Genomic DNA, 26985 nt, shown 5'->3' on the forward strand with positions numbered 1-26985 from the left:
CTTACACCTGGCTTTCCAGACTGTCAGCGCCACCCCCAAAACCATCCAGAATCCAAAAGTCTCCACCACAGCTATTACCCTGCTCCCTCTACCCCCCAGAGCTACTGAACTACTGGGAATAGCTACTGAACTATTCTCAGCACTGTGGCAACATGTTCCTAAAATGTAGGCCAGATCCTGGTACTCATCAGTTAAATGTCCTGCATGGATACCCCCATTTCACCAGAATAAAAGCCAAAGTCTACTGGCCCACAAGGACCAGCATGAAGACCAACGTGCATCTTCCCCCTCTGCGCTCTTCTGCTTTGCCTTCCTCACTCCACTCCAGCCACTGTGATCTCTTCACCGGACCTTCAACTCACCAAATATGCTCCTACCCCAGGATCTTTGTACTTGCTGGTTTCTCTACCTAGAATCCTTGTCAGGGAAATCCTCATGGCTGTCTCACCTTCCTCAGGTCTGTCAAATGTCATTTCCATAAGGTCGTCTCTGTACATTCCTTTTATTTATTTATTTTTAATGATTTATTTATTTATGCATACAAGAACTGGGGTACAGGACAGAGGTGTGGGAGCTGAGAGGACTTATCAGAGACAGAGTGGGGAACAGAACAGGCAGACTGACTGAAACACACTGCTGAGGGGAGCAGCGGGCGAGTCAGGAGAGGTCTGCTGCACCATGTATGTTTCTCCCTGGCCAAGGATTGAACTTGTGCTGCAGTGGCTGCGGATTGCTTCATAGGTTGCGTCTCAACCCCTTGTGCCACCCGGGAGGCCCCCATACATTCCTTTTAAATGGCAACTCCCTCTTTAGTCTCTGCAATTGGCCCTGATTAGTTTCTTCAAATAGCTATTTTTACTTTCTAGTTTACTACTTTATCTTACTTATTTACTCCCTGACTAGACCCTAAGTTCCCCCAAGGCAGGAATTCTGTCTCTTTAGTTCTCTGCTGTATCCCCAACACCTAAAACAGCGCTTAGCACGTAGTAGGTGATCACTTCACAGCTATGGAGTAAATGAGAGACTGTAGAGCTTGGACACCTGCTCCCAGCTGCCTACCATCCAAGATAAGGAAGGGAGCTGGCATCTGAGCTGGGAGCAGCCCTTGCTGACTCAGTTCAACTCATCAGATATTTATGGCGCCCCTGGGCCACTGCTGTTCCCTTATGAGGAGGGTGAGGGGCTAAGGTTGGACTGCTAAGGGCCACAGCCCGACGCAGACCCAGAGGTATCAACTGGCAATTGACATGGCAGGACACACAGGGGCTGGCCTCTCCCTCACACACCCGGTACCAGGCCTAGACTCATTAGTCCTACCCCTCCAGAAAGTGGGTCTTACTCCTGAGGCCCACCTCCTCCCACCGTTACCGTGTCCCCCTCCTGGCTCTCTCCCTCGCTCTGGTCCTATCCTGTCAGAACCCCAGCCTCCACCCCAGCCTCCCCCAAGGCCCTTCCCAGCCTCCCTCCTCCACACCCGCTGCCAAGCCCTGCCACCCGGTCCCCATCCCGCCCCAGGCCCCGCTCCCGGGCTCCTTCCCTCCCGGGCCTGCCCCAGCCCCTCGACCTTCCTCACGCCTTCCCGACCCGCCCGGCCCGGTCCGGCCCGGCCCCGGCCCGCGCTGCGGCTCCGGCCCTGGCCGGCAGAGGCCGCTCCTCGCGGCGCCCGGGGCCCGCCGCCGCCCGCCGCCGCCTCCCCGCCCCTTCCCCAGCCGGCGCTCCCGTTACGCGGCGGAGCCGGGAGCCCGAGCCCGAGCCCGCGGCGGCAGCGGGCGGCGGCGGGGCCTGCGGGGCCTGCGGGGCCTGCGGGCGGGCGGCGCGGCCGGGCCCGGCCAGGCCGCGATGGCGACCAGGAAGGCGGGCTCGCGGCTGGAGACGGAGATCGAGCGCTGCCGCTCCGAGTGCCAGTGGGAGCGGATCCCCGAGCTCGTCAAGCAGCTGTCGGCCAAGCTCATCGCCAACGGTACGCGCCGGCGGCCGGCCTGGGCGGCGGGGGGCGCCGCGGCCTCCGCGGGACCGGGCCGCCGAAGCGCGGGCAGGGGCGCGTTCGGGCCGCGAGGCCCGGGGCCTGGGAAGCCGGGGGGCCTGGGAGTCGCACGGTGGGGGAGTCCGGCCGGCGGGTCTCGGGCCCGGCGCCCCCGAGTTCCGGCGGGCCGGGCTGCTTTCCGTGCACACTGGGTGGCGGGATTCGCGGGGAGTCGGCTGACCGGGCTCTTGGGGGTCAGGAGCCGACCTTGGGGTTCTAAGAAGTTGGGAATGATGGGGGAGGGTGCGCCTCGGGACCTGGGCGTGTGCTCACGGTGTTCCAGGCTTGTGTACCACGTCCTCAGGGAGGCAGGGTGTGTTTACAGGGTCCTGCCACATAGGGATCGTCCCATATAGAATGGGGGTATTGAACTGAGACCCCTAGTAAATAAGGTTTGCAAACATATGGTGCTCAAGGGGCTCCAGGTGTAAGCTACGATTTGGGGTGTGTAGGGGTGGTAGTGGAAGGCAAGTTGAGTTTTGTGTCCTGCGTTTCAGAGAGTAGGGTGTCAAAATTGTGGACCCAGGGCTTGTGCGCTTGGGACGCAGGGGAAATAGAGTCAGGGGAATCTGGAGAGAGAAGGCTGTGGAGAGAGGTGGGTTGAAGAAGGTTGGGAAATGGGTTGGATGAGTGAGGGACTTGGTGCCTGCAAGAGAAGGGGGCCTGAGGGAGCGCCTGAGTAGGAGCCTGGCATCTGGAGTCAGTTTATGACCCGTTGACTGAATTGGCCTTGCACCCAATCAAATCAAAATTGCATCTGAAATCCCATTTCCGAGCACAACTCCACGTGGCCTTATTTGTTTTGGAAGCAAGTATGGTTAATATTTGCTTGTCTTTTAGTGCTGCCCAAACCACGGGCACCCAGTGGGCCAGCCAGAGGGCAGAGGGCAGAGGTTTGTCTTGTTTCACCTCTGGCTACTGGAGGCTAGGGGAGCCTAGCCAGCTGAACAAATGAATGAAAAGATAAAGGAATGAATACTTGCACTGTTGTAAGCAAGGCCTTGGGCGCTATTTTCAACCTCCTCACCTCTGGCTACCCAGAAATGGAGAGGGAGGGAGGTCTCGTCTCTTCAAGGATGGCTTATGTTTTGTGCCCTAATTTAAGGAACCAGTGCCTTGGGTTAAGAACTTGGTTTTGCACACTCTGTAGAGGCAGATGCCTGGGTTCAGGGCTAAGGAGGAAGCACAGATCCTCTTAGGCTCATCTTGGTGGAGAGTGTTGACTTCCCAGTGGAGTCAGCATTTGAGGAAAAGGTGTTCAGTCCCCTCAGCAGCCATGGCAGCTTGACCTTGCCCTCCCTGTGAGGCTCACCTGCTCATCCCTTTTGCTTCTCTTGTCCTTCCCTACAGCATTTGCTGATCTCTCCTTGGAGTTGGACAGTTCTAGATCTATCTTGTCACTTCTCAGAAATATGTAATCCTTCAGGGTGGGTTGGAGTTGAGGTGAAATGGGTTCATAGATGAGGTGCCTGGTTCTTCCCTGCAGAACTCATTTGTTTTCTGCTTTGTTTACTCCTTCATGCCCACCTGGGCCAGTGCTAGAACTGTGGTCAACAACACTGACCAACTCCTGCCCTCCCGCACTGTACTTAGCGCCTCTGAGAAGACTGGAGCTAGCAGATATGGAACTCAATAAAAAGAGTCGCTTCAGACATTGAGAAGTGACTCAAAGAAAACAGGGAAGCTAATATGATTGAGGATGATGGCTAGGGGATGAAGGGCAGCCCAAACTAGGGTGGCTTCTGGAATGAGAGGGTGGATGGCCTCTGGAGGCATGGCCCCTATGGCCTAAGCCTCAGCCATTAGTGGGCATGAGGGAGCGGGGGTGGGGGGGAGGTGGGCACTGGTGCATGGGTCTGTCTGCGAGTTTGGTTTTGGGGAACTCATGAGAGAGAGTTCTGCCCTGGAATCCACATAATGAACAGCAGACATGATGGTAAATTTCACCCAGATTTGAGAGGGTCAAAAAGATTGCTCAGGAGGTTGAAATATAAAGTAAAGAAAAAGATAAGACAAAACCAGAATAACTGTGACTCTCTTGGGTTTTCAGAGGAATGTTTGAAGGGAGGGTCTTTAACTTCATTTAGCTCATGGGGGCTCCATGGGCTTGTGTAGGACCTGCCTTTGGGGGCACAAGTTCCCTCTGACTCTGTGGGGTACACTGACCTCAAGTCTTGGGCAGATTTGAGAAAACCCTTAAGTTAAAGCATTTGCTACTTAGAATATGGAAAGTGAATTGATGTCATGTGATGGTATTAAGACAATTACTTTGAAGGTGGAAAAGAGCAGTCTTTGGAACCAGCCAGTTTGGCGTCTGAGTTCTGGACCTGCCTCTTCCTAATTCTGTTACCTTGACCAAATCACTTACCCACTCTGAGCATCAGTTTCCTCATCTAAGAATGGGGATTAGAAGACTTGCAGGAGTTGTTATGAGCATCAGCATTGCTAATGACTCTAAGTCCTACCCACAGAGCCTGACACCTATGCAGGCAGGCCATCCATTCATTTTTTCATTCATTCATTCATTCATTCCATAGATTTTGAGTACTCGCTATGCGGCAGACATGGTGAAGACACTGGGGACATACCAGTGAGCAAAGCAGGAAAATAACAAACATCCCTGCTCCTATGAAGGCCGCATTCTAGTGGGAAAGGATCAGATAAGCCTGACGAAAAACATGCAGGCTGTCAGGTGGTGGTGTTATCAGAAGACCAAGGAAGAGTAGGGGCAGTGGAGCCCAGGACCACTGGTCTAAAAAGGCTGACGTGGAAGGCAGCACCTGCGATGGGACCTGGCATGGTGTAGCTGTTCCAGGGAGGGGACTTCAAGGACAGAGGCCTGATGAAGGCAGGGGATGGCCGGGCCAGATGGCGAAGAGCCTTGTAGGTCATGGCTAAGGCTTTGGCTTTTCTCTGGGTGAGTTGGGAGCACCGCAGGGTTCTGAGCAGAGGATTCACCCATTCTCGGTGCTCCTCCTTGCAGCAGGCATCCTCTCTCTTCAGGACTGGCTTCTCAGGAGAAGGTGCACGGCAGCCCTCCGCATTCAGGCCACTGATGAGTAGACACCTGGAGAGCACACTGCTCTGGCCTGACTCCCTAGGGATAAATTGGTTTAGACAGTTTTTCCAAGAGGTAGATAAGGAAGAGCAGATGCTGGAAACAGAACTTAGAAATCCATTTTCTGCCCCATACCTCACCAGCGTTGCCATTTTAATCATGTCAGCTCAAAAAACCAAAATATGTGGCAGCTGTATGCTAGGAGCCGGTGAGTCCCTGCAAGTGGCCACACAAGTTAAAGAGGTGGAGAAAATTCCTCTTAAGTCTAGACTCTTGCTACCTAAGGCGTGGGCTGGGAACTTGTGGGGAATGCAGACTCTCAGAACCCATCCCAGATCTCAGGGGCAGAACCTGCAACTTAGCAAGGTGTCCAGGGGGTTCATGGGCACAGGGAAGGCTGAGGTGCCTGGCATGCGGCTGAGGTGGCCACCTGAGGGGGTTGGTGTAGAGCTAGAGATCCACTTGTCGGGTTCTTGTTGGCTCACAGATCAGTCCTGGCCCAGGGAGAGAGCACAATGTCACCTTCTGTCCCCACAGTGTTACCCTCCAGCCTCCGACTGGCAAGGTGCCCTCTGTGTGAGAAATGCAGTGATCTGGCACCTGGGCTTCAGGGCTACCTGTAGCTGCCTGGTTGACCCCCAGCCAGTAACTTAGCCTCTGAGAGCCTGCTCTCCTCCTGGGTGTGATGGAGTTAACAAGTACCTGCTCCACTAGAAAGAGAAGACGAAATGAACCTGCAAAATACCAGTATTAATTTCCAGCTGACTCGGTGTATTTCTGGGTAAGGCAGGCCAAGTCCAGGATATCATCACCTGATTGGGAGAAAAGAATGGGAGACCCACACCTGACACACCCAGCTTGTGCCTGGTCCGGGCCAGCTGCATACTTCAGTGCCAGAAGCGCAATCCACAACCACTTCCCTTCCCAGGCAGTGTCCGCTTCTCTTGTCCCTGTCCCTGCCCAGGCCGCTAATCTCCTTAGCCCACTCAGTTACTGGGTTACCCAGTGAGCATGCGTAGAACAATTAGGCCCCAAATGGTAGTTTCTCCTTGAAGGGATCACCTTCCTTCTGGTTAGATGTGATTTTGAGGTGGTTTAATGATTTCTCAGTGATGGGAAGGTACCTGCAAGGAAGCATATTTCTGGGGCAAAGAGTGGTTATAAAATGTATTCAGACCACTGAGTGGGAGTGAAGGTCTAGCATTTGCCAATGGCCAGTGTTCCCTGGGGCTCTCTAGCCCCGTGACTTCCCTTCAGGAGGCATGTAGGGTTCCTGGACTGCCTTCTCTGGTCTCACTCAAGCTTCAAGTCTCTGTTCCAAAGAGGGGGAGAGTTAATGACAGCCGGGACCCCAGGGTCTTCTTTGGAAACAGTCTGAGGTTTCACTGAGGGCCTGTTGTGGGGGAGGACGGTGGTGCTGCTGTTTGGAATGGCTTCTTTCAGCATTCCTGTGGTGCTCGAGACTCCTGGGAGCCAAACTGTCCCCAGGCAGTGGGGGAGGACAGCAGTGCGACCTTGGTGACCCCTCATCCCGGTGTCCTCAGGTCTGCTGACTTGCTTTTACACCCTCTGATGGTGGTCTCTGAAGGACATGCCTTTGTGGCTGACCACATCCTCATCTTTGGATTCACTTTCTCGCAAGGATGTGGTGATGGCTCTGAGCTGGACCCTGGGGCTCGTGGTCATTGCAGTCAGGGCAGAAGGACCCTGACCTGTGGCTGCACACAGCGGACCCGGGACTGCTCAGCTTCCTCCGGCTTCTGTTTGGAGGGCTTTTCAGGCTCTGATTGGGGGTGGAGGGACTCCTAACATTCAGCCACTCACTGGGTCAGCCCCTTCCGCATGTCCTCCTGTCACCTCGTGGACCCCGCCTGTTGGCTGGTTTGGCCTCCTAGACCCACGCACCTACCTCCTTGTTTTCTTTGCATCTGCGCTCTTGCTGTGTGGCTCAGGGGCTCCCCAGTCTGTCAAGGTCTCTTATGAGTTCCTCCCTTCCTTCACAGAAGAGACCGCCTCGCAGAAGACAAGCGTTGTGTCAGAACCAGAGACGGCCCTGAGAAATAGCAGTGTATAGCAGTTTTCAAGCTATGCTGAAGAGGAACCCCTGGGGACATGCTTTGGGGGTAGGGCTGGTGGCTGGGTGGGCAGGCTTCCCTTTCTGGAGTCGAAATACTTTTCCTCTGAAGGAAGGACTAACATGCTAACATTTGAAACTCACTGACCTAACCCAGCCTCCCCATTTTATAGATGAAAAAAACAGGGAGAGAGGGCAGTGACGACAAGTGACAGGAGTGTCTGGGTAGGCCAGAGCTTTGGCCCCGGAGGGTGGTTGAGCACTGCTATTTCCTAACAGAGTGTTGCTTCACTTGCTGACCTCTTATGTAAAGGGCCACACACACCCAGCAACCTCTTCTGAAACCCTGGGACCAGATGTGTTGCAGAATGCAGAATTTTCCTGAATATGGTACATATACTGGGGGCCGCGTGTGCGGCACCCCCTGGGTAGTTGGGGCAGCCCTTCACGACAAAGCGTGTCACTGTCTTTGCAGTGGGCTGTGGGCACCATCATTGCGAAGGGGTCAGTAGACTAAATAGCCTCCTGTGAGTTCATTGGAAGTTTACAGTCCAGTGTGAACAACATCAAAACCAGCTTTTGGTTTTTAGAGCATTCTGGATTTCAGAAATTATGGCTAAGGAAACCTGTAGTGATGGTGCCAAGGCCCCTGCCAACCACTCTCAGTAGAGAGGATGCCCTCCCCGAGCCACCTCCTAATAAGCTACCCCACGCCATCACCCACCATGGGGCACCTGTCTCCTCACCAAGGAGGGTTAGCTTCTAGAGGCCATGGCTGTGGTTCTACTTCAGTCAGGCTCATGGCCCGTGCTTGGCCTGCTCTGTTGAACAGGCCCACAGGCTGCCATGGGGGTGGCCTCGGGAGGTATGGAAGGGCCTTCCAGAATGGGAGTAGACTGTCCTTGGGTAGTGGTATCCTGTGAGGGCTGGCGTTTACTTTGGAGGCTAATGTGTTAGGTGATTCCGGACCAGAGAGAGGCTCCCTGGTTGTCAGCTAGTGTTCTCTGCCTCCCCTCACATTCCTCCTCCTCGGCCTGATCACAGGTTCTGCCACCCTCAGCCCCTCCACATGCCTGGCCTTCACTATAGGTGCCTTGTGGGACCAGTTGTGACTGGTTGAGGAACGAGCATTTGCTGTAGCTCCAGCCAGCAGGGGCATTTGTGTGTGTGTGTGTGAGAAGGTGAGGTGCTCCTGGGAAGGGTTTTCTCATGCTTAAGAGTGACGTAGGTACGTAAAAAGGGAGAGTAATCACCATGTCTCCTTTTCCCTTGGAAATCGTTCATAGTTTTGAACCTGGACTGCGGCCTCCTGTGGCTGTGAGCATACCTGGCCCTGGAGTGCGGGATGGTAGCAAGGGAGGAGAACACGGCCCCTCTTGCAGTGCTGAGCTGTTGATGGCTCTAGGCTCAGCGTGGCCTTTCTCTGGCCTTTCTCTTCCTGTTGTGTGTGATAATAAATGCCTTCCTGTTGGAGCCATACTGAGCTGGGTTCAGTCATTATCACTGCTTACAGCGTCCTGTCTGGTATTCCTCCTCGTGAACCGGCCGCCTTGCTCTGGGAGGTGCATGGGGAAGGCCCCTGGCTCCTGATTCCCACTAACCAGTGGGTGGGTTCCTGCCCTGTGGGTGACCTCACCCTGTTGGTGACCTCATGTTGGCAGATGGTGGAGGCTTACAGGCCTCTGGCTTGTGAGAAAGCCCATCTGAGAAGTCAGGAAGTGCGAAGAGGGTTTCTGAGACCCCTCAAACCACCCCCATCAGCCAAGACGGGAGCCAGCGGGGGGCAGAGGAGCACCTCTCACAATGCAGGGGCAGGCACGAATCAGGAAAACTGTGGTACTGTGGCCCTGCCACCCTCCAGCTTGTCCCTGTTCAAGCACAGCAGAAGGTAATGGTGCTGGCACTGGCCACACGGACATTTCTTGTTTCTATCAGAAACTACCAGACCCGAGTCCAAACCCCCAGTCACATATCCTCTGAGTGACCTTGTGCGCGTCACTTGAGCCTCTGAAACCCTAGTTTTCCTGACTCCACGGGTGTTAAAACAATGTCAGTAGAGAAGAATGAGCAAGCATTTCTCGAGCTCATGCTGGTTGCTGGATTCAGGGCATGAGCTGTTTCATGGCTCCTGGTGACTCATCTCAACCACACGAGGAATGGGGTCGGGGGTCAAAGTTTTCATTCAGGACACAGGAGACTGAGACTTGGAGATGTTCATGGAGTCAGATCCTAACCCATTTCTGACTCTAGTTCCATTCCTTTTTTTTTTTTTTAAAGATTTATTTTATTTATTTATACATACAAGAGCTGGGGTGCAGGCCAGAGGTGCGGGGCATGAGAGGATTCACCAGAGACAGAGTGGGGAGCAGAACAGGAGGATGTACTGAAATACACTGCTGAGGGCAGCAGCGGGCGAGACAGGAGAGGTCTGCTGTGCCAAGTGGGTAGCTCCCTGGCCAGGCATCAAACTCGTGCTGCAGTGGCTGCGGCCAGCCTCACAGTGCTGAGAACTAACCCCTTGCACCACCAGGGTGGCCCTAGTTCCATAACCCTTTGACTGCACTGGTGACCATCACCAAGGCAGAACCCAGATAGCAGGGCCTCACGTGTAGTGATTCTAATGCAGCAGGGTGGGTGTGGGGCCTGGGCTTCTGCGTTCTTAATATGCTGCCAGGTGCTGCTGCAGCTGCTGGCCAGTGGGCACACTCTGGGTTGCGCTGCCCTAAGGGCCTGAATGCCATGGCTTCCCTGGAGATGGTGGTTCTTCCTGTCTAGTTGGTTCTGGACAGGGAGCTCTACTATGTTGTGCCTTAGGACAGGCTGTCACCCTGCAGCTCAAGCATCACTTGGCTACAGGGCACAACTGGGCCACTGGGGAGCTGAGCACAGGGTGGGCTTAGGTGGCAGTGGGTAAGGCCTGGCAGAGGACTGTGCTTTGGGTGACCGACTCGTCTCAGATGGCCTGAGACCTTCCTGATTTCCCACTGAATGTCCAAGTCTGGGGAACCCCCTGAGTCCCAGGCAAAAGGGATGGTAGTTCACCCTCTTAGATGGATGGAGGGCTTCACCCTATCAGACCTGGTTGAGTCCTGCCTGGACACTTGCCTGGCCTTGCTGAGTGACTTGGCTTCTCTGAGCTCTACTATCTCAAAACCCGTTTGGAGGAGTCACTGAGATAATGCGGTTTCTAGCACCAGCCTCTTGACTGAAGCAGCCTGACTGAATCAGGAGTATTGTGTGTGGAAGGGGGAGAAAGGTCAAGGTACTCAGGGCAGGAGGATACCAGAATAGCAACAATATTAGCAGAGTTGTACAGTGGGGCTCTGGGGGGTTCCTGTCTTACTAATTGTGGCTGAAGCCCAAAGCTGCCAACAAGCAGTACTTAGCAGGTCTCAGAACTAGAAATGTAGAACCAGGCTTTGCCCCAGGACTGACAGACACCCAGGTCCTCCTCATCCATCCCTATTCAGTATGCCTGGGACAGACAAGACTTGGGGTCCTGGGATGTGTTATGGGACACAAAGAAGAAGGTGACCATGGGGCTGTTAGCCCCCTGAGGGCAGAGCTTTCTTTGCTGCTTTTACTCATTGCTGTATCCCAACTACTGATAATAGTGTTTGACACACAGTAGGTACTCAGTTGCTAAGTGAACAGTGTAGCCTCTGTCCTGGAATTAACTTGGATTCATTTACTCATGAAACCCCTGCTGAGCACCCACTGTGTGCCTGCTGCTGTCCCAAGGATCTGGAATGCAGTGATGTAAGACCATCCTGTGCTCACATCTGGCACAGGGACCTGGCAGATGTGTGACCAGGGCCAGGACTGGTAGAGGGACAAGCCCTGTGGAGGACCAGGGATGGCGTGTCCTCCTGAAGCGTGTCCCCTCTGATACTCATGGTATCGTCCCTGGAGTGTCTGCACCACCCTGCCCACCTGAGCTCCGGGTGAGTCCAGGCTAATGGGCTGCTGTTCAGACTAATGCCCATGACCTTCTCTTTATGTGTCTGCAAGGTGCACAGATGCCAAGAAGCCCATCCCAGGGAGGGCTTCCAGGTTCCTTCACTGCCCTCCTTGTCTTTTCTCGCACACACGGACTATTCCTCCCTGAAGAACTGCTCTTGCTGGCCTGTGCAGCTTCCAGGCCTAATGGGCAGCAGTGTTTTCTCTCAGGTTAGCCATCCCTGGGGTTAGCGAGGGGGTCCTGCTGGGGTGCCAGCCCAGGGGCTGCAGGAAATGCCAAAGTTTCAGGCCGGTGGAGTCAGCTCCCTCTGGGGCCTGGTCCGGAGGCCTAGAGAAGTGGTCTCTTAGGCCCATGGCAGTTCGGCACCCTGTGGTGCTCTCCTCCCTGCCCTGCCCCACTGCATACACCAGCTGTGTCCACTCCTCCTTCTACTCAGAGTCTCACTTGGAGAAATTCCTTAGGCCCAACTCAGACCTCACTTGCTTTGACCCCTTCTGAGCAGGCCTTCCCCACCACCCTACTTGTCTCCCTTTGGACCTGCCCCTTGAGGGCTGGGACTGGAGTAGGGCTTTGAATCTTCAAGAGATGCTTGTCAACTCTGTGTGCAGCTGACTTCCTGAGAGAGCCGCTTCCAAGCCTTCTGGGCTGGCCTGATAACACCCCCTGCTCTGTTGTAGTCACTTCCTGTCCTGCTGAGCTCTGGAGACAGGCCACACCACCCAAGCTAATAACTTTCAAGTTACCTTTTCTCCCTGGAGCTTGGCTGGTTTCCTTAGGGAGAGCGTGTGTGTTAGGCCAGCGCACTCTCCCTGCCGCTGCGGAAGCAGGACTGTCTCCCATCCCCACGGTTGCTCTCCCATCCTGTCCGTCCCACTTCTGTGTTGGGTGTGGATAGGGACAGGACGTTTTGGCATGAAGCCTGGACTCCAGCTACCAAGATTTCCCCAGGATATTGTCTCTGCCAACTTCTTTTGAGCTCCCCAATCTTTGACTTTGCTGTCTTTGCCAAGACTTCCCAGGAGCCAGGCCCTTTCAACTGGCCACAACTTAAAGATAGTGGAGGGGCCACAGTGGGGGCCCTGAGGGAGCGTGGGGGGCTTGGTCTTGGTCAGCAGTCAGGCCCCACGACATGCAGGGAGCCCAGTATCCCAAGACTAAGGTACTTCCTCGGGCTCTGTCCATGAATGGGAGGTTGACATAATGTGAGAGTGACCGGATGGAGGTGAGAGTTAGGGTGATAGGTTACAAGGATGTGGCTTTCACTTTGGGTGAGAGCGGGGTGCTGCTTGGAGGCTTTGGAGGGGAAGGTGACGTGGTATGACCTTGACTGAAAGCAGGTGTGGGGCATCGCATCTGTTTTCCAGTAGAGAGGGGGCCTGTCTCTCTCCCTTGTGCCAGGCCCCTGCCTTGGTCACACCTGCCTCTCAGCCCACCCCCGTGCACCTGAGCTGCTGCTCACTGCCGAACGAGCTGCTTACTGACCACTGCACTTGACCAAAGACCTAAAGGGCAGTGTCTCCCTGGACACCTGCACTCCCACTTGCCACAATGTCTGTTTCACATGTTTCTCGCCTTGCCGCCTGCTGCCATTGCTCATCCCTGACTCATGACCTTGCCTCAGGCTTTCTTGAAGAAGTAGAAACAATTAGGAAACCCCCTTGTTCCCTAGACCTCAGTCCACCCGATTTCCCTGTCTCTGTGTGGGGTCTTTGGTTCCTTTCATGGACCAGCAGCCCCTGTGTGCATGGACCCCGCTGTTCTGCACTCTCAGGATTGGATGCGACTGCCCTCCCTGGGTCACCCCTTCAGGGCACGCAGGTGCCCAGGTCTTCCCTGTCTGCTTCCTGCCAGCTCTCCAGCCTCTGGCAGCAAAGCCTCTCCCGGGAGCCGTGGCCTCCTCAGCCCGCTGCGGTCAGTTGGTCGGGCTGGCGCCCCCACACCCCTGAGGCTTCTTGCTTCTCTCGTGGAGGTCATCCATCTGTCGGCTATGTTTGTGCTCTTATCTTTCTTGATACTCTCCTGCTTTTAACCCACTGGCCATTCCCTCTTTCCAGAAACTTCCTGATCTCGGTTTCTGTGACATAGTCCTGGCTTCTCTTTCCAGGTCCTTCCCGCTCAGTCTCCAGCTTTGAGCCGAACCTTCAGCTCTTAGATGATTTCTCCGCATGGGTATCATTTCACTTGGTTTTTGAATAGGATGACGCTGTGTGATCTGAAATCCAGGACTCATCTTTAATTCCCCTTCTATCCTTTCCTTTGCTGCTGGAACAAATCATCAAGATTTATTGGTTTCAGACCATGCACTTGGCTCATGATCCCCCCCACCCCACCTTTAAAATCAGGGGTTTAGCTTTCTTCAGCCTTTCTTGAGACCAAAACCTACCCACACCCCCTTCCCATCTCTTTTAGGGCCCCAGTCAGCCTCCTAGATAGTCCCGGGAAGTCCTCCCTCTCAGCTTCCTACCTCCACCACATCTGCAAAGTCCCTTTTGTCATGTAAGGTGACATAGTCACCTGCCCCAGCTAGGATGTGAACATCTTTGGGGGTGGGGTGGTGGTGCCTCCAATCCATTAGTAGGATTTGTTTATTTTACCTCCAAAGGGTGTTCTCACTCAGTCTGTTTCTCCCCTTGTGACACGTTCTCACCTCTTGCCCCCTTGTCCAAGCATCGGTGCCCTCACCGGACACTGGAATCACCGAACCTTTTCTGCTGTTGCTTCTGCTCTGCTCCAACCTGAATTCATTCTCCCCACAGCAGACAGAGGCACCTTTTCAAAACCCATTTCATCCCTCTGATGACACCCCTGCACCCCCCTCCAAAGACCTCCAGTGACACCTAGAATGAATGCTGAACCATCACCACCCGGGCCTGAGCCCTTCTCCGACCACCCCACCCCATTCACTCTCTACTCCAGCCATACTGGCCTTTTTGTGTTTCTCGAGCACCCTGGCTTGCACCCAGGCCCTCACACAGCTGAGAGCATGCTCTTCCTTCAGATGTGGGGCTGCTCCCTCCCTTCCTGCAGATCTCTGTGGCACTCTCCTTGGAGCTGTCCCCCTTGTGACCACCTCTTACTCTCACGCACCCCTGTTTTGGTTCTCTGTACATCTCTTAACACTGTCTGGCCTTTTCCTGGTTTGTCTGTCTACCCTGTCACAATGTAAGCTCCAGGGGGCAGAGACCTGTGTCCGTTCCGGCTGTAGTCCCCATACTGGCTGGGGCAGGTAGGTGCCGGCAGGTGGGTGAAGGTGCAGGGCCACATGAGGAACATGACCAGCTTGGGCTCTGGGGGCTGGGGAAGCCTCTCCAAGGTGACCCTGAGATGTCTCACATGATGTTTAGGGTTTTGGCAGGAGAGGGGGAAGTGCAGTGCATCCCGGCACCCTCAGGTGAGACAGATTGCCTGCCTGGGAAGGATGCTGGGGCCTGGAGGCAGCCCAGCAGAGCAGGGAGGGGCTCACGGTCACAACCGCAGACTTCAAACTCCTTCACTTGGTTGTGCGCTGATGGACGAGGCCATGTGAACCCTTCTGTGGGTCATCAGCCAGGTGTACACACTGTAACACGAGCCAGCTTTCTTTTTAAGTTAGCTGGTTAGTGCTTTGTGTAGGAAATGCATGTACACACAAATAAAAATCAAACAACAGAAAGGACGTGTAGTGAAAAGTCCCTGACTCGCCAGCTCCATGTCTTCCTGCTCCTTCTGCAAAAATGGCTGCCTCGAGGGCTTTCCTGGGCTGGGGTGGAGTCCCTCAGAGATACTCTGCATAGCTGCATGTTTACAGGAAAGTATGTCGTTGGTTTTTGTTTCTTATACACAACAGGGACGTACCAGACAGCCTATTTTTTTCTCTCTTTGAGAATAATGCTATTACTGTGTAACTTACCATCCCTAAATTTAATGCCGTAAACAAAGGGATTCATTATTTCAAAATATTTCATTATTTTTCACGATTCCAGGCTTGCCAGGGCTCGCTCACGTGCCGGCGGCCTGCTGCAGGCCAGCTCCATTACGTTGCCCCGTTGGCCCTACTGGCTGACGTGCTGGACCTTGGCCGAGACAACTCTGCTCTGTTTCACGGAGTCGCGCAGCTTCCTACTTCCAGGCTGGCCCTGCATGTTCCAGGGTGGTCAGAAGAAGAAGTGGATGAGCCCTTTTATAGGCTTCCGGGGCATCAAAGGGATGGCTGTCCTGTGGGTCAGAGGCAGCCAGTGGCCAAGCCCCGGCTGAGGCAAGAGGCCCCACTGTAGGGGGGTTCAGGTGGCCCTTGCGCGACCAGGCACCATGGAGTGGTGTTAGATCTGCTGCCTTTGTGTGGGGCACACTATGCCCCATCATGTGGGGTGCACCGTGATTCATTGAGCAGGTCCTGCTCAAGCACCCTCCGGGTGGCCTTCTATCCTTTGCCGCTGCCATGAGGGCTGTGTGCCGGGCATATCCCGATGGTGCCTCCACTCAGGAGTGCAGGTGCCTCTGCAGTTAGTTCCTGAAGTGGAATTTCTGGGTCAGGTGGAGCGGGGGTGGTTTTCTAGACACTGTTACTACGCTACCCTCCGCAGACACTGTACTGATTCTCACTCCTGCCAGGTCCACCTGTTAGGGGGAAAGGATGTCCTGAGCTAATTTCATGCAGGCTTTGTGGACTCCACCCCCACTCCAGACCAAAGCCATCAAGACATTGGGAAAGACAAATCCCGTCACCACCAAAGGGAAGGTGGCTGGGACCTGAGGGTGGAGTTAAGCAGCCAGGTTTGGTATAAAAATCAAACTCGTGGGCCTTGGGGGGCTCGCTCTCTAGCTCACCTTCTGGCTTCACGGCTCCTGGCTCGCGGCCAGCTCTCAGAGTGCCATTTGAGATTCCAGATCGGCGGATCGGGTAGGACGCATTTAAAACTTTGTCTCCCACTTTTCTCCCTGAGTTGTACATTTCCTCATTTGCCCTTCCCTTGTAAATAAACCTTTATTAACCTTTCGTGTGTGCCTGCAGTAGAGTATTGATAAGTCCTTTTAAGCGTGCGGGTGAGGACCCACAGTCAGGCAACCCGTTTTGTATCGGGGCTGCCCTGTAACATACCCAGAGCTGCTCTTTTCCTGCCATCACTCTTTGGGGGGCAGGGGAATCATAGGACTGCCGACAGTAAGTACTAGGACTTACAAGAAGCAGAGTAAACAAGGGGCTGAATGTCCCCTGAGAGGATGAAATGGAGAACCTGGCTGTCTTTGCTGGTAACAAAGGGCAGCTGAAGAGCCAGTTCCTACTTGAATAGGGGTTTGTTTTTTTTCCTCTTGGATTGCAGCCCCAGCAGGAATGGTTTGAATGGATCTAAATGCTTCTCTATTGACATCTAAACCAAGTTGTTGAGATTTTTTTTTTTGTATTGATATCAAGTACTCCCTGGAATAGAGTAGAAACCCTAAGTTTTTTTCTTCCCTGTCTGATCAAATCTCTGTGTCAGTTGCTAATCCTGCCCAAGAGGAGGCTGTAAGGATCCCTCCAGGATGGGAAGGTAGATGGGCAGGAGGCCAAGGCCACCTGGGCATTGAGCTGTGTAGACTGGGAGGTTTTGGGGATTGTTTGTCTGGACATGAACTAGGGGGCCAGAGTCCCCGGCTGGGGCCTAATCCCCACCTTCCTCTCTGGTGAGGGTTCTCAAGAGAGGTTTCTATGCAACTTCAGGCTTTTTCTCTATAAGCTTCTGGGGAGCTAACTTCCTCACTCTTACTTAAGCCCCAGAATGCCTACAGAAGTCAGCTCTGGACACCCTGAATCCCTCCTCACTCTGGAGAATGAGATTCCTAGCCAGTGAAGCAGGAAGGGGACTTAGAAGCTTCCTGTCTGGCTCCTGGCAGAAGGGTTATGGCTTGTCCAGGGTCACCCTGCTAGTACATCGCTGATATCTACAGGGGCTTGTGACTGGTGTGCTGGGATGCAGCCTGGGTTCAGATCCCGCTGCAGGATAGATGGACACAACGACCTTTGTGGGTTGCTTTACCTCTCCCCGCTGGTTCCCTGTCTGACATGGAGATAATAATAGTTCCAACATCCAGGGTTTGTTCGGAGACTGCTTCGCCCAGTGTGTGGCATTCAGCAAGAGCTCAGCGCGGCTTGGCTACTAGTGAATACTGCTCAGCATTCGTATCCTCTTGCTAGACTGCAGGCCCTGGGAGTACAGGGCATGTGACTCATAGAGTTTTCTGCCTCATTATGTATCCATTCTGGGGATAGTCACCCTAAATGAATGAAAACAATGGTAATAGCCCCCCTCCCCCAGTGCCCCCCCTCCGCCCTAGGGGTTAAGTCTTGGTGCTGTCACCCCTATGGCCTGAGGCCTGAATTCAGTCCCCAGCGAGGGAGCTGACCCACATGCTGCAGACCCACAAGCAGACCTCTCCTTTCTCCCCGCTGCTCCCCTCAGCAGTGTATTTCAGTAGATCTGCCTGTTCTGCTACCCACTTCTGTCTCTGGTGAATCCTCTCTCCGCCACCACCCTCTCCCCCACCCCCCACACCTCTGGTCTACACCTTAATTCTTCTACGCAAAATAAAAAAATAAACTTAAAAAAAAAACGGTAATGATAAGTAACGCTTACTCTGTATTATATGCATCACAGTTATTATCTCATCCTCACAGTAGCCTCATGCGGAAAGTAAGGCTCAGAGAGATCAGGTAACTTGCCCAGTGCCACCCGGCTAGAGAGCCGTGGAGCCAAGGTTCAAGTCCAGGGCTGCCTGAGCTTTTCCTCCGTGTGTGCCTCCCAGCTTCTCTGGGAAAGTACGTGCCGAACCCACTTTGCACTGGGGATTGTGCCCGGTGAGTGTACGGCAGATGGGGAAAGAGACACTCAGATCTGAGTCTTTCTGAGGTGAGGGTTTCCATCCCGTTTCCATCTCAAGACAATCCTGGGGTTCATCCTGTGTGCCACCCTGTCCTCCGGGGTCACTGTTCTCAGTTGTCTGCTGGCCAATGTCTTGAAAACTGTTTTTCAGTTTTCTTGAAAATTGTCCTCTGTGTGTGTGTGTGTGTGTGTGTGTGTGTATGTGTGTTAATAGGAGGGTAAATTCGGTCCGTCATGTATGGAGATAAAAGCCTGTTCTTAACTTTTGACCTTTTCTTATATTTGATTCTTGAATTGTCTGGGATTAACTGTCTTGTGTGTCTCTGTTGCCTTTTTCCCCTTGTGCCTCACTGTCGTGGCATGTGGCTGGGCTCACTCTTGGGCAGTGGCAGCCTGTTGGGTGACGTCTGTTTCTTTGGTTGCTGGTTAATTCTGAATGTGGGCTCCATGACCCCCTCCACCCTTAGGATTGAATCTTGCAGCCTCTGTGTGACAAATTCACTGATATTTTTAAGACCTCTGACTTCCTGTTTGGGAGAGTGAGTGGCAGCAAATTTACCTTTTTTGAAGGGAACTAAAGAAATTTGCTGAAAGATTGGAGTGTGGCTAGTTCAAAAATGTCATCGATTGTTTTGTAGCCAGCTTGCTAAATTTCAAATTAGATTGTAAGCTCTTCACTTAGAGCATGCTTCTCCCAGAATGAGGAACTGTTCTACCTGGACACTCCCCTGACTGTCTCCCTCTTCTCTCCCTGCCCACCATGGTTAAGGTCTAACAAACTACTTGGAGCTCTCCAGACAACTAGGCCATGCCATTCCTTTGCACATTCTATTCCTTCTTCCTGAAATGCCATTCCTTGAATTTTCTACCTTGCAGACATATATCTGCAACATTCTTGGTGAAGGCTTTGTCTCCTCCATATATCCAGGACTGTCCTCATCTCTCAGACTTTGCATCGAGTTGAATGGGTCTGAAGGGCTCGCACCTCCATGAAACGAGGAGCTGTGTCTCCTGACTGAGAAAAGCCTCTTCCTCGCAACCAAGCTTTTCCCGGGGTCCTCTTGGTCAATCTTGGTAGAGCTGGCTCTCTTCACATCTTGACAGGAAGACTGGTGCATTCTGTCAGTGTCAGGAGATCAGTAAACTAGAAAGATATAGATGCACAGAGCACTGGAGAGCCCTCCATTGGCTTCTGCAGAATGCTGTTTAGAAACCAGTGAAAGCAGGGATGGGTGGAGGTAAGGTTCTCCAACAGCAGTTCTCACCCTGAAGCCTGTGTCTGTTGGGGCATCTAGTAAGCATACCAGTTTGGCTGCTGGAACAAAGGTCAGAATTACAATGACTTAAGGGAGAACTGGATAGAAGTTAGTTTCTCCCTCATGTGCTAATTGATCAGCAGTGGCTTGCAGGGCTTGGTGGCAACTCCTCGGTGTTGGAGACCAAGGCTTATGTCAGGCTGCTCCGCCATCCTCAGTGACTTCCACTTTGTGGTTTGTTACGGCCAGTCCACTTTCCGTCAGCACAGCCCCTGTCCAGCTAGTAGCAGGGCAGCCCCTTCCTGGAAGGATGTGTGGGCCTCCTTTGCACCTCTCATCCGTATCACTTAGCCACATGGCAGCGGCCAGCTTCCTGGGAGCCTGGGAGGTCTGATCTCCACCTGGGCAGCTGCGTGCCCTGATCAAATTCGGGGGTTCTAATAGTAAAGGAAGAAGGGGAGAATGAGTATTTGGGGACAACAGGCAGCTTCTGCCACAGGCTGACCCTGAAGGATGCCATTCAGATGCCCAGGTCTGCCACAGGATTAATTCACTGGTTGCTAAACACCGACTCTGTGCTACACTCAAAAGTAAATAACACACAGCTTCTTCCTTGCAGCCTCACCTTTCAGTCTAGAAGGGGCAGACAGATACAGAAACACCTAACTTGGGGTGTTTCAGGTTCCTGGTTGCCAGGGTGGCTTAGGCTGGGGCATGGGGTGGGAGCGATCAGCAGTGCCTGAAAGATGGCTGAATGTCTGTCAGGTACTGGCGAGTGGCAGATCACCCTCCCAAAGCCTCCCGACACTGGTGCCTGTGGAGAACTTGGCCAGGGTCTGTTTTCCATGCCTAGGGATTGGGACGTCACCCCGTGGGGGTGGTCTGAGGTGGGGTTGGGGAGCCATTCCTCCCCCCATTCTGTCCCAGCTTGAGCCTCATTCTTGTCTTCTCACTCATTACACTGATTCTCCTGCCGCCCTGTTCCCTGCACTTTCCTTGCCTCTGCACCTTCCTTTTGTTTGCTGTCTGCTTGGCTGAACTGCCCTGCCCTCTGTTGTTACAGTCTACATCTTGCTCTTCCTTTAAGGCCCGGTGGAGGGGTTGGTCACTTCAGGCTACAGCATCCTCCCCTACCCCCCAGCTCATTACCTCCAGCCCAAGGCCTTGCTATGGGGGTGATACTGTTCCAATTTCATAAATAGGGAAATTGATGCTTCGAGAGGGTAACATTGCCCCCATTCCACAGCACGAAAGAGGTAGCAGAGGTCCTGGTCCTCCTCCGTCCTGGGAATTCTTCCCAGGTCAGAGGTGACTGCAGTCCGGAGGTGAGCTGGAGGGTGAGGAATAATGGGGGAAAATGCACAGTAGTGGAAGAGGAGACACCTTTGCTCGCTGTACAAAGGGGCTTTCTGAGAATTGTTCCCCAAAACATTGAGGCTAAATCATAGAATCAAAGTCAGAGGGACAAACTGAGATTTGAATTGAAGACTGAATCCTGTTGTATTTTTTCTGAATTAATTTTTTGACTTAAAGTCTATAGAAAAGAAATTCAATATATACTGATATTCTTAAAACTCAAAAATAACTACTTTAATATCATGATATATACTTCCAGTTTTAAAAGAAAAGCTACTTTGCCCCCTAAAATGTGCTACAAAATGATTCTGTTCAATATAAATAATGCAAATTTACAAAGATAGAAACTTAAAAATTATCCAAAGCCCTATCATTCAGAAGGTCCTCTCATTTGCTCTAGTGGTGATTGCTTAGACCTCCTTCCTAGGGACATAGATGCAACGGTAAAGAGACATACCTTTGTGAGGAGAGGTCCCCACCCCATCTGATGGCCACTGTACTCGGGAGACTGAATGTGGGAGAAGAATCTAAAAGATCTCTATAAATTTAAAAATATGCATTACTTGTTAGTGAAAGTATGTGACTATAGTTAATTTCACCTGTTTCTTTTTTCTTTTTTTTTTTTTTTATGTAGCCACTAAAATTTTTAAAATAATGCGGCTTGCATGTGTTTCTGTTGGGCAGCATTGCTCTCTGTAACAAATAAAGCACTAAGTATTAATGGAAAAGAAAGGAACCGAAGTGAATCTAAAGGAATCGGGGAGCTCCACTGATAAAGGCTTCACCATAGGACATCATTCCCTAAAAGTTTTATAAAGATTGGTGTCTTTCTTCCTGCATAGTGTTTAGAAAGAGGGGAACAAGTCCCTTGGGAGCTCCTCCCCATTTCTGATATATTGTTACCATGTTGCCTCTTGTTCTCCTCCTGTGCTTCTTCTAGGCAGTTAGTTTCCTCACTAGGTGCTCTGCCACTGACTGCCTGCCCTCCGGTGTCCTGTACGCTGAGGCCTGGATTGCCTTCTCAAAGCTCTGTCTCTGCAGGACTCTGCTTTTGCTCCTCTGTACCTGCCCATGTTTTGGCTGGCCCAGCCCCGGGCCTGCACCTGTGCCCTCTGTGGACATGACGTCATCGTCTTCGGGTGGTGGGTGCGCTGTGTCCTGTCTGTCCTCAGCTTGTGGGTGGTTCGCTTTTTCTTCATGGACATCTAAAGAACTCCTGACTTCAGTAACTTCATCCGTTCCTGTTTTTGTGTTGCTTGGCTCCTCCTGGACCCCAGGTCATACCTCTAAAAGATTATTTTAGGCTTCCCAGCACTCAGGCAGAGGCACTGCCGGGAACCATAGATGTGGATCCGTCACTGACCACAGGGCTTGGAAAGGCTCTTGGCTTTGATGGACCACACCTGGCACCCCAGTGCGTCCTGGAGGTGAAATTTTCAGTTAATTTTAGACTGTACACATCATGGACAGATCTGTTCTCCTTTCTGGGGCCAGAATGTTAAAGATAGAGCTGAGTCTGTTTTGGTCACTAACCCCAGTTGAGGTCCTTCCTGCCACCCTACTCCCCCTTGCACTTCAGTGGTAACCCCTGTCATGGAAGGGCAGTTCATCCTTCCAGACCTTTTAATTGCTTATATTCTCACCCGGTTGGACTCTGTCCCACCACGGAAAACTAGATGGCACTCAGGCTGCTGTGGGAATTGTTCTGGGTTGATTCAGTCTGCATGTGTGAATTCCAAAGAGCTGCTTCTGGAGTGAGCTTTTACTTTAAGTAGCCAATGAGGAGCTTACCATAGTTCTTAAGTAGCTTCTCTTAGGGGTCACACCTTCTCAGACCTTCCCAGACACTGTGTCTGTGCAGTGTGGCTTTTAGGCAGAAGCAGGCGGCTTGCTTTCAGGTCATCTTGTTGTGGAGACACCCCACCAGCTTGGGGTCATGTCCAAGGCGCGCCTCATGGGGAGCTTGGACACCATCAGGCATTGCCCTCAAGGGCATAGTGTTGGGTTTTGTTTGTGCTTTGCAAAGATCCTACCGAACAGCTTGACAACTTTGTTTTTTCTACCAAACATGAACTCTCTCTGTGTAAGTACGCGTGCATCTTTCTAGAGTCAGGAGCTGCAGCAGAGGATGTTGGGGCCGATCCATCACCTGTTTAGGTACTTGTTTTAGAGTGGAGAGAAGTCATTGTCAGGTGGTGCCTGTTTGGGCTCCACGTCAGATGATGAGCTTCAGGTGCCTTGCTAGGGATGTGGAAACCCAGGGGGTGTTAGGCCGGAGGTTTTTAGTGGTTTGCAGCACAGAGACCAGTGCGCCCTCCCATTTAGAGTCTCACTTTGTCTTTGTAGATGACATGGCAGAGCTCCTCCTTGGGGAGTCGAAGCTGGAGCAGCACCTGAAGGAACACCCGCTGCGGCAGGGGGCCAGTCCCCGAGGCCCCAGGCCCCAGCTCACGGAGGTCCGCAAGCATCTGACGGCTGCCCTGGACCGAGGGAACCTCAAGGTACCGTGGGCCTCAGGGACAAGAGGGACAGCGGGCAGTGTGCGGTTGGGAAGCACATGCAGGCACGACCTGGACTGTGCTCAGAGGCTGTCTGCTCTGCGTCGTGTCTGGTCTCCTCAGAAGCAGGCCTGCTCCCTGCTGGTGACCTGTCGGCCTCTGAGCTGGCCTACCCCTTCATGGGAACTGCTGGTGCTGCAGAGAGTCTGGTGAGAACCTCTAATGACACGTTATCCTGAAAAATGGCACTAATCTCCCCCAGGTGCTTGGAATAAAGCTGTCATGTGTGCCTGGAGCTCTACCTGACACTTTGCCCCACTCTGAAAAAAGAGAAAAGTTGGCCAGGAGTGCCACCTGTGGCATGATTTCTTGCCTAAAACTACCAGCTCGTGATGGTCCCAGGCCTGTGCCAGGCTGCTGTGGCCCAGAGCTGGGTGGGCTTCCTGCTGGTGATGGCAGGCCTGCCCCTGTGGTCTGCCTGGGGGTGACCCTGAAGCTCCCCACTGTCTATAGGGGGCGTGACCTTGATCCTACCACCAGGAGACCTGGAATGCTGCCCTTCTGTTCACCAGCCCTGTTTTCCAGTCTCTGTTTATGTTCAGCTTCCCTCTCACATGTCTTTTCATTCTTGCTTCTTTTGAATCTCTTTCATCTCGCCTTCACCGCCCCACCCTCCCCCTCAGCTGACTTCCTCCCTGAGTCTGGCTCTTCCTGCTTTCCTGAGGTCACTGTTCAGACAGCTGACTGCAGCCCAGCCCATTGACCAGCTTCTTCGTGGTCCTTTTTTATTCCAGAATGTGTTTTCTACCTTGGATGGGTAGACCTGGTGAACAACTGAAGTTCCAACTTTATTTCCTTCCTTTCCTTCCATCCCTCCTCTTCCCCACCCCCCATTTTCCTAATCAAGGGAACATATATGTCATATAATGTTTACCCCTTGGCCATTTCAAAGTGTACAGCTTAGTGGCTTAATTGACATTGTGCGACCATCACCGCCATCCATCTCCTTAACTCTTTGTATCTTGCAGATCTGAAATTCTGCCCCACTAACCACTACTCCTCATTGTCCCTGCCCTCTCCCTGCCCCCAGCCTCTGGAACCCACCTTTTTTTCTGTCTCTATGACTTGACTACTCCAAGTACCTCATATAAGTGGCATCATATAGTATTTGTCTTTTATGACTGGCTTTTAGCAGACTGTCCTTAAGGTTCATCCATTTTGTAGCATATTTCAGAATTTCCTTCCTTTTTTAAGATTGAATAGTTTTCTAGTGTGTGTACCTACCATATTTTCTGTGTCCAGTCACCTGTTCATGGTTGCTTACATTGTGTCTACCTTTTAGCTCTTGTGGATAATCCAGCTAGGAATGTGTTAAATAAATATCTCTTCGAGGTCCTGTTTTTAGTTCTGTGGGTATAGATCCAGATGTGGAATTGTTGGATCACATAGTAATTTTATGTTTAATATTTTGAGGAATCATCATACTGTTTTCCTTAGCAGCTGCACTATTTTACTTTTTTATTTGCATAGAAGAACTGGGGTGCAGGCCAAAGGTGTGAGGTGGGGAATGGGGAGGGAGGTGAGAAGCTTCACCAGAGACAGAGTAGGGAGCAGAACAGGCAGATCTACTGAAATACACAGTGGGCGAGACAGGAGAGGTCTGCTGCGCCATGTGGGTAGCTCCCTGGCCTGGGATCAAACTCAGGCCCTAGAGGTGAGAGCACTGAGACTTAACCCCCTAGGCTACCTGGGAAGCCTTATTTTACTCTTTTACCAACAGCGCACAAGGGTTTAGATTTTTTTACATTCTTGCTAGTGTTTACTATTTTATTTTCTGTTTTTTTTTTTTCCTTTTAAATAATAACCATCCTAGTAGTTCTGAGGTTGTGTCTCATTGTGGTTTCGATTTGCATTTCCCTAATGATTAGTGATGTTGAGCACCTCTTCACGTGCCTGCTGTCGTTTATATAACTTCTTTGGAAGTGTCTACTCAAGCCATTTGTCCCTGTTTTTAATGGGTCTGTTTTCTTGTTGTTTCTGTTGAGCTAGAACTCTGTCCTTTTAACTGTGGTGATTTCGCTTTCATTTTGTTTTCTCTTAGTCTCAGAATCCTCTGGGGCAACTTCTTTCGTCTCTATTCTCACTCTTTTCTGTCTCCTGCTGCATCACCCTCAGAGAAGGCATGCTTTCTTTGGTTTTACCTTTTGTATCTGTATTAGAAGTTCATGTCTATTCCTAAATTTCTGTGTGACCCCAAGGAGATCACTCCCTCATACGGGGCCTTGTTTATGCAGGTTTGAATGGGGTGGGCTTTTGGCAGAGTGAGCACAGCCCCTCCCAGCCACAAACCTGTGGGCCTTCATTCTGCAGTGTCCTCCTCTGTGCCACCTGGTCACTGCATTTGCCTGGTCAGTTGAAGGCTTGGGCCCACCTTTCAGTCAGGCAGAGTTCATGTGTTCTACAGGCTTCTGACAGGAAATCCCGACAGAGCATCTCCTTCAAATGGTCTCTGTGTGTCCGTCCTCACTGGACGCAGCTCAGAGCCCCAGAGGCCACTCCAGAGTATCACTGTAACCAGGTCGCCCACGCTCTCAATAGCTCAGCGCCTCGTGCAGGGCTTTAAAGTCAAGTGTCATCGCTTTCCCTGCCGTGCTTTTCTTCAAAGTTGGGAACCGTTGTCACAAGTGGTGGTTCTGGTGCCACTGATGGGTTGATTGGTGGGCAAGAGTTGGGGGACTGAAGATGGAGGGGCCACAGCTGACAGCCGGTCACGCCCCAGTGTTCCTCAGGCAATGACGGTCTGAGGGGGTGTGGGGGGGAAAGAGGCTGGGGAAGCCGGCGTCCAGGCCTGGTGCCCGGCTAGTTTCTTTCTTGCTTCTAACCACCCCACCCCCCTCTGGAAAATGTGACCTGTTATTTTATCAGGTGCAGATAGTTTTTGCTCTTTATCTTCTATACCCAATGTGGGTAAGATCATTGAGTTTAAGTTAGAGTTTATGAGTTTTGGTATTATAAGGTCTGGGTTTATAAGCTGTGTGATTTGGGGAAGTTACTTTACCTCTCCGAGTTTCAGGTTTCTCATCTGCAAGCATACATAGCTCAGGGTTGCCTTGAAGTTCAGCTGTAGAGCTTACTGCACCCCTGCACATGGTTAGAGACATGTCATCTGTTGCTAATTTTTGTGCTACCTATAGAATTTTTCTCCTATTTGCATAGTTTAGTTTCCTGTACCTTGTAGAGACTGTTAGAACGTTGAATAGCTTTGGCACGGTGTGTTGCCCCACGCTTGCTGGCCAAGGTGAAAAATACCCTCTTTTCTTTACCTCACATGGGCATGTCTCCCCTGGGCATTGGCTGGAGCCTTGTACAGACACAAATGCCTACCCAGTGCATGGGAATTGAGGCCTGAGGTCCCAGGGCAGGGCAGCTACCATGGTCGGAACAGCCGGGAGTCCAGATGCCTGCCTGACTTTCGTTAAAAGAGGTGTCTCGTTGTGGGCGGGCAGCGCGGGCACCCTGCTAGAGCCGTTCTCCCACCACCTGTGGCCCAGTGGCCTTGGCCAAGCTCTTTCTCCCTACACAGGAGGCCCCAGGTTGGACTCGCCGAGCCATTCTCTCCTAATGTCCTTGCTGGGCTTCCACACTTGTCATTTTCTTCAAACTCCTGTAGATTCTCCACCTGGCCCTTTAGTTTACTTAATTGGTATTTTTTTTCAATTTTAATTAAATATTTCTCTTGTATATGTCACATAGAATTTACCGTTGTGACCATGATTAAGTGCACTGTGCAGTGGCATTAAGTGCATTGTGCGACCTCATCCAGTTCTCGAGCCTCTTCATCGTTCTAAAGGGACACTCTGTCCCTTAAAAACACTGGCTCCCTTCCTGCTCCCCCTTTAGTTTTTAAGCCAGTGGTTCCT

General features: G+C 52.2%; 1 protein-coding gene across 3 annotated transcripts in view; it reads left to right on the top strand.

The window, feature by feature from the left end:
- The first annotated feature begins 1831 nt into the window (after nucleotides 1-1831).
- Nucleotides 1832-26985, top strand: part of TTC7B (tetratricopeptide repeat domain 7B) — a 216069-nt gene continuing 190915 nt past the window's right edge. For 2 of the 3 annotated variants that reach the window (XM_037503711.2, XM_054691639.1), the window contains exons 1-2: nucleotides 1832-1960; nucleotides 22914-23068. In XM_037503711.2, the coding sequence (XP_037359608.1) occupies nucleotides 1840-1960; nucleotides 22914-23068 (276 nt within the window). In that variant the 5' untranslated portion in view covers nucleotides 1832-1839. Of the gene's footprint in view, nucleotides 1961-7084; nucleotides 7205-22913; nucleotides 23069-26985 lie in introns of all 3 variants that reach the window. The other variant, XM_054691628.1, reaches the window with a different exon arrangement.

The sequence above is a fragment of the Talpa occidentalis genome, unplaced genomic scaffold (assembly GCF_014898055.3).
Source record: "Talpa occidentalis isolate TD23 unplaced genomic scaffold, MPIMG_talOcc4v2.1 talOcc4.11, whole genome shotgun sequence".
NCBI classification, from domain to species: domain Eukaryota; kingdom Metazoa; phylum Chordata; class Mammalia; order Eulipotyphla; family Talpidae; genus Talpa; species Talpa occidentalis.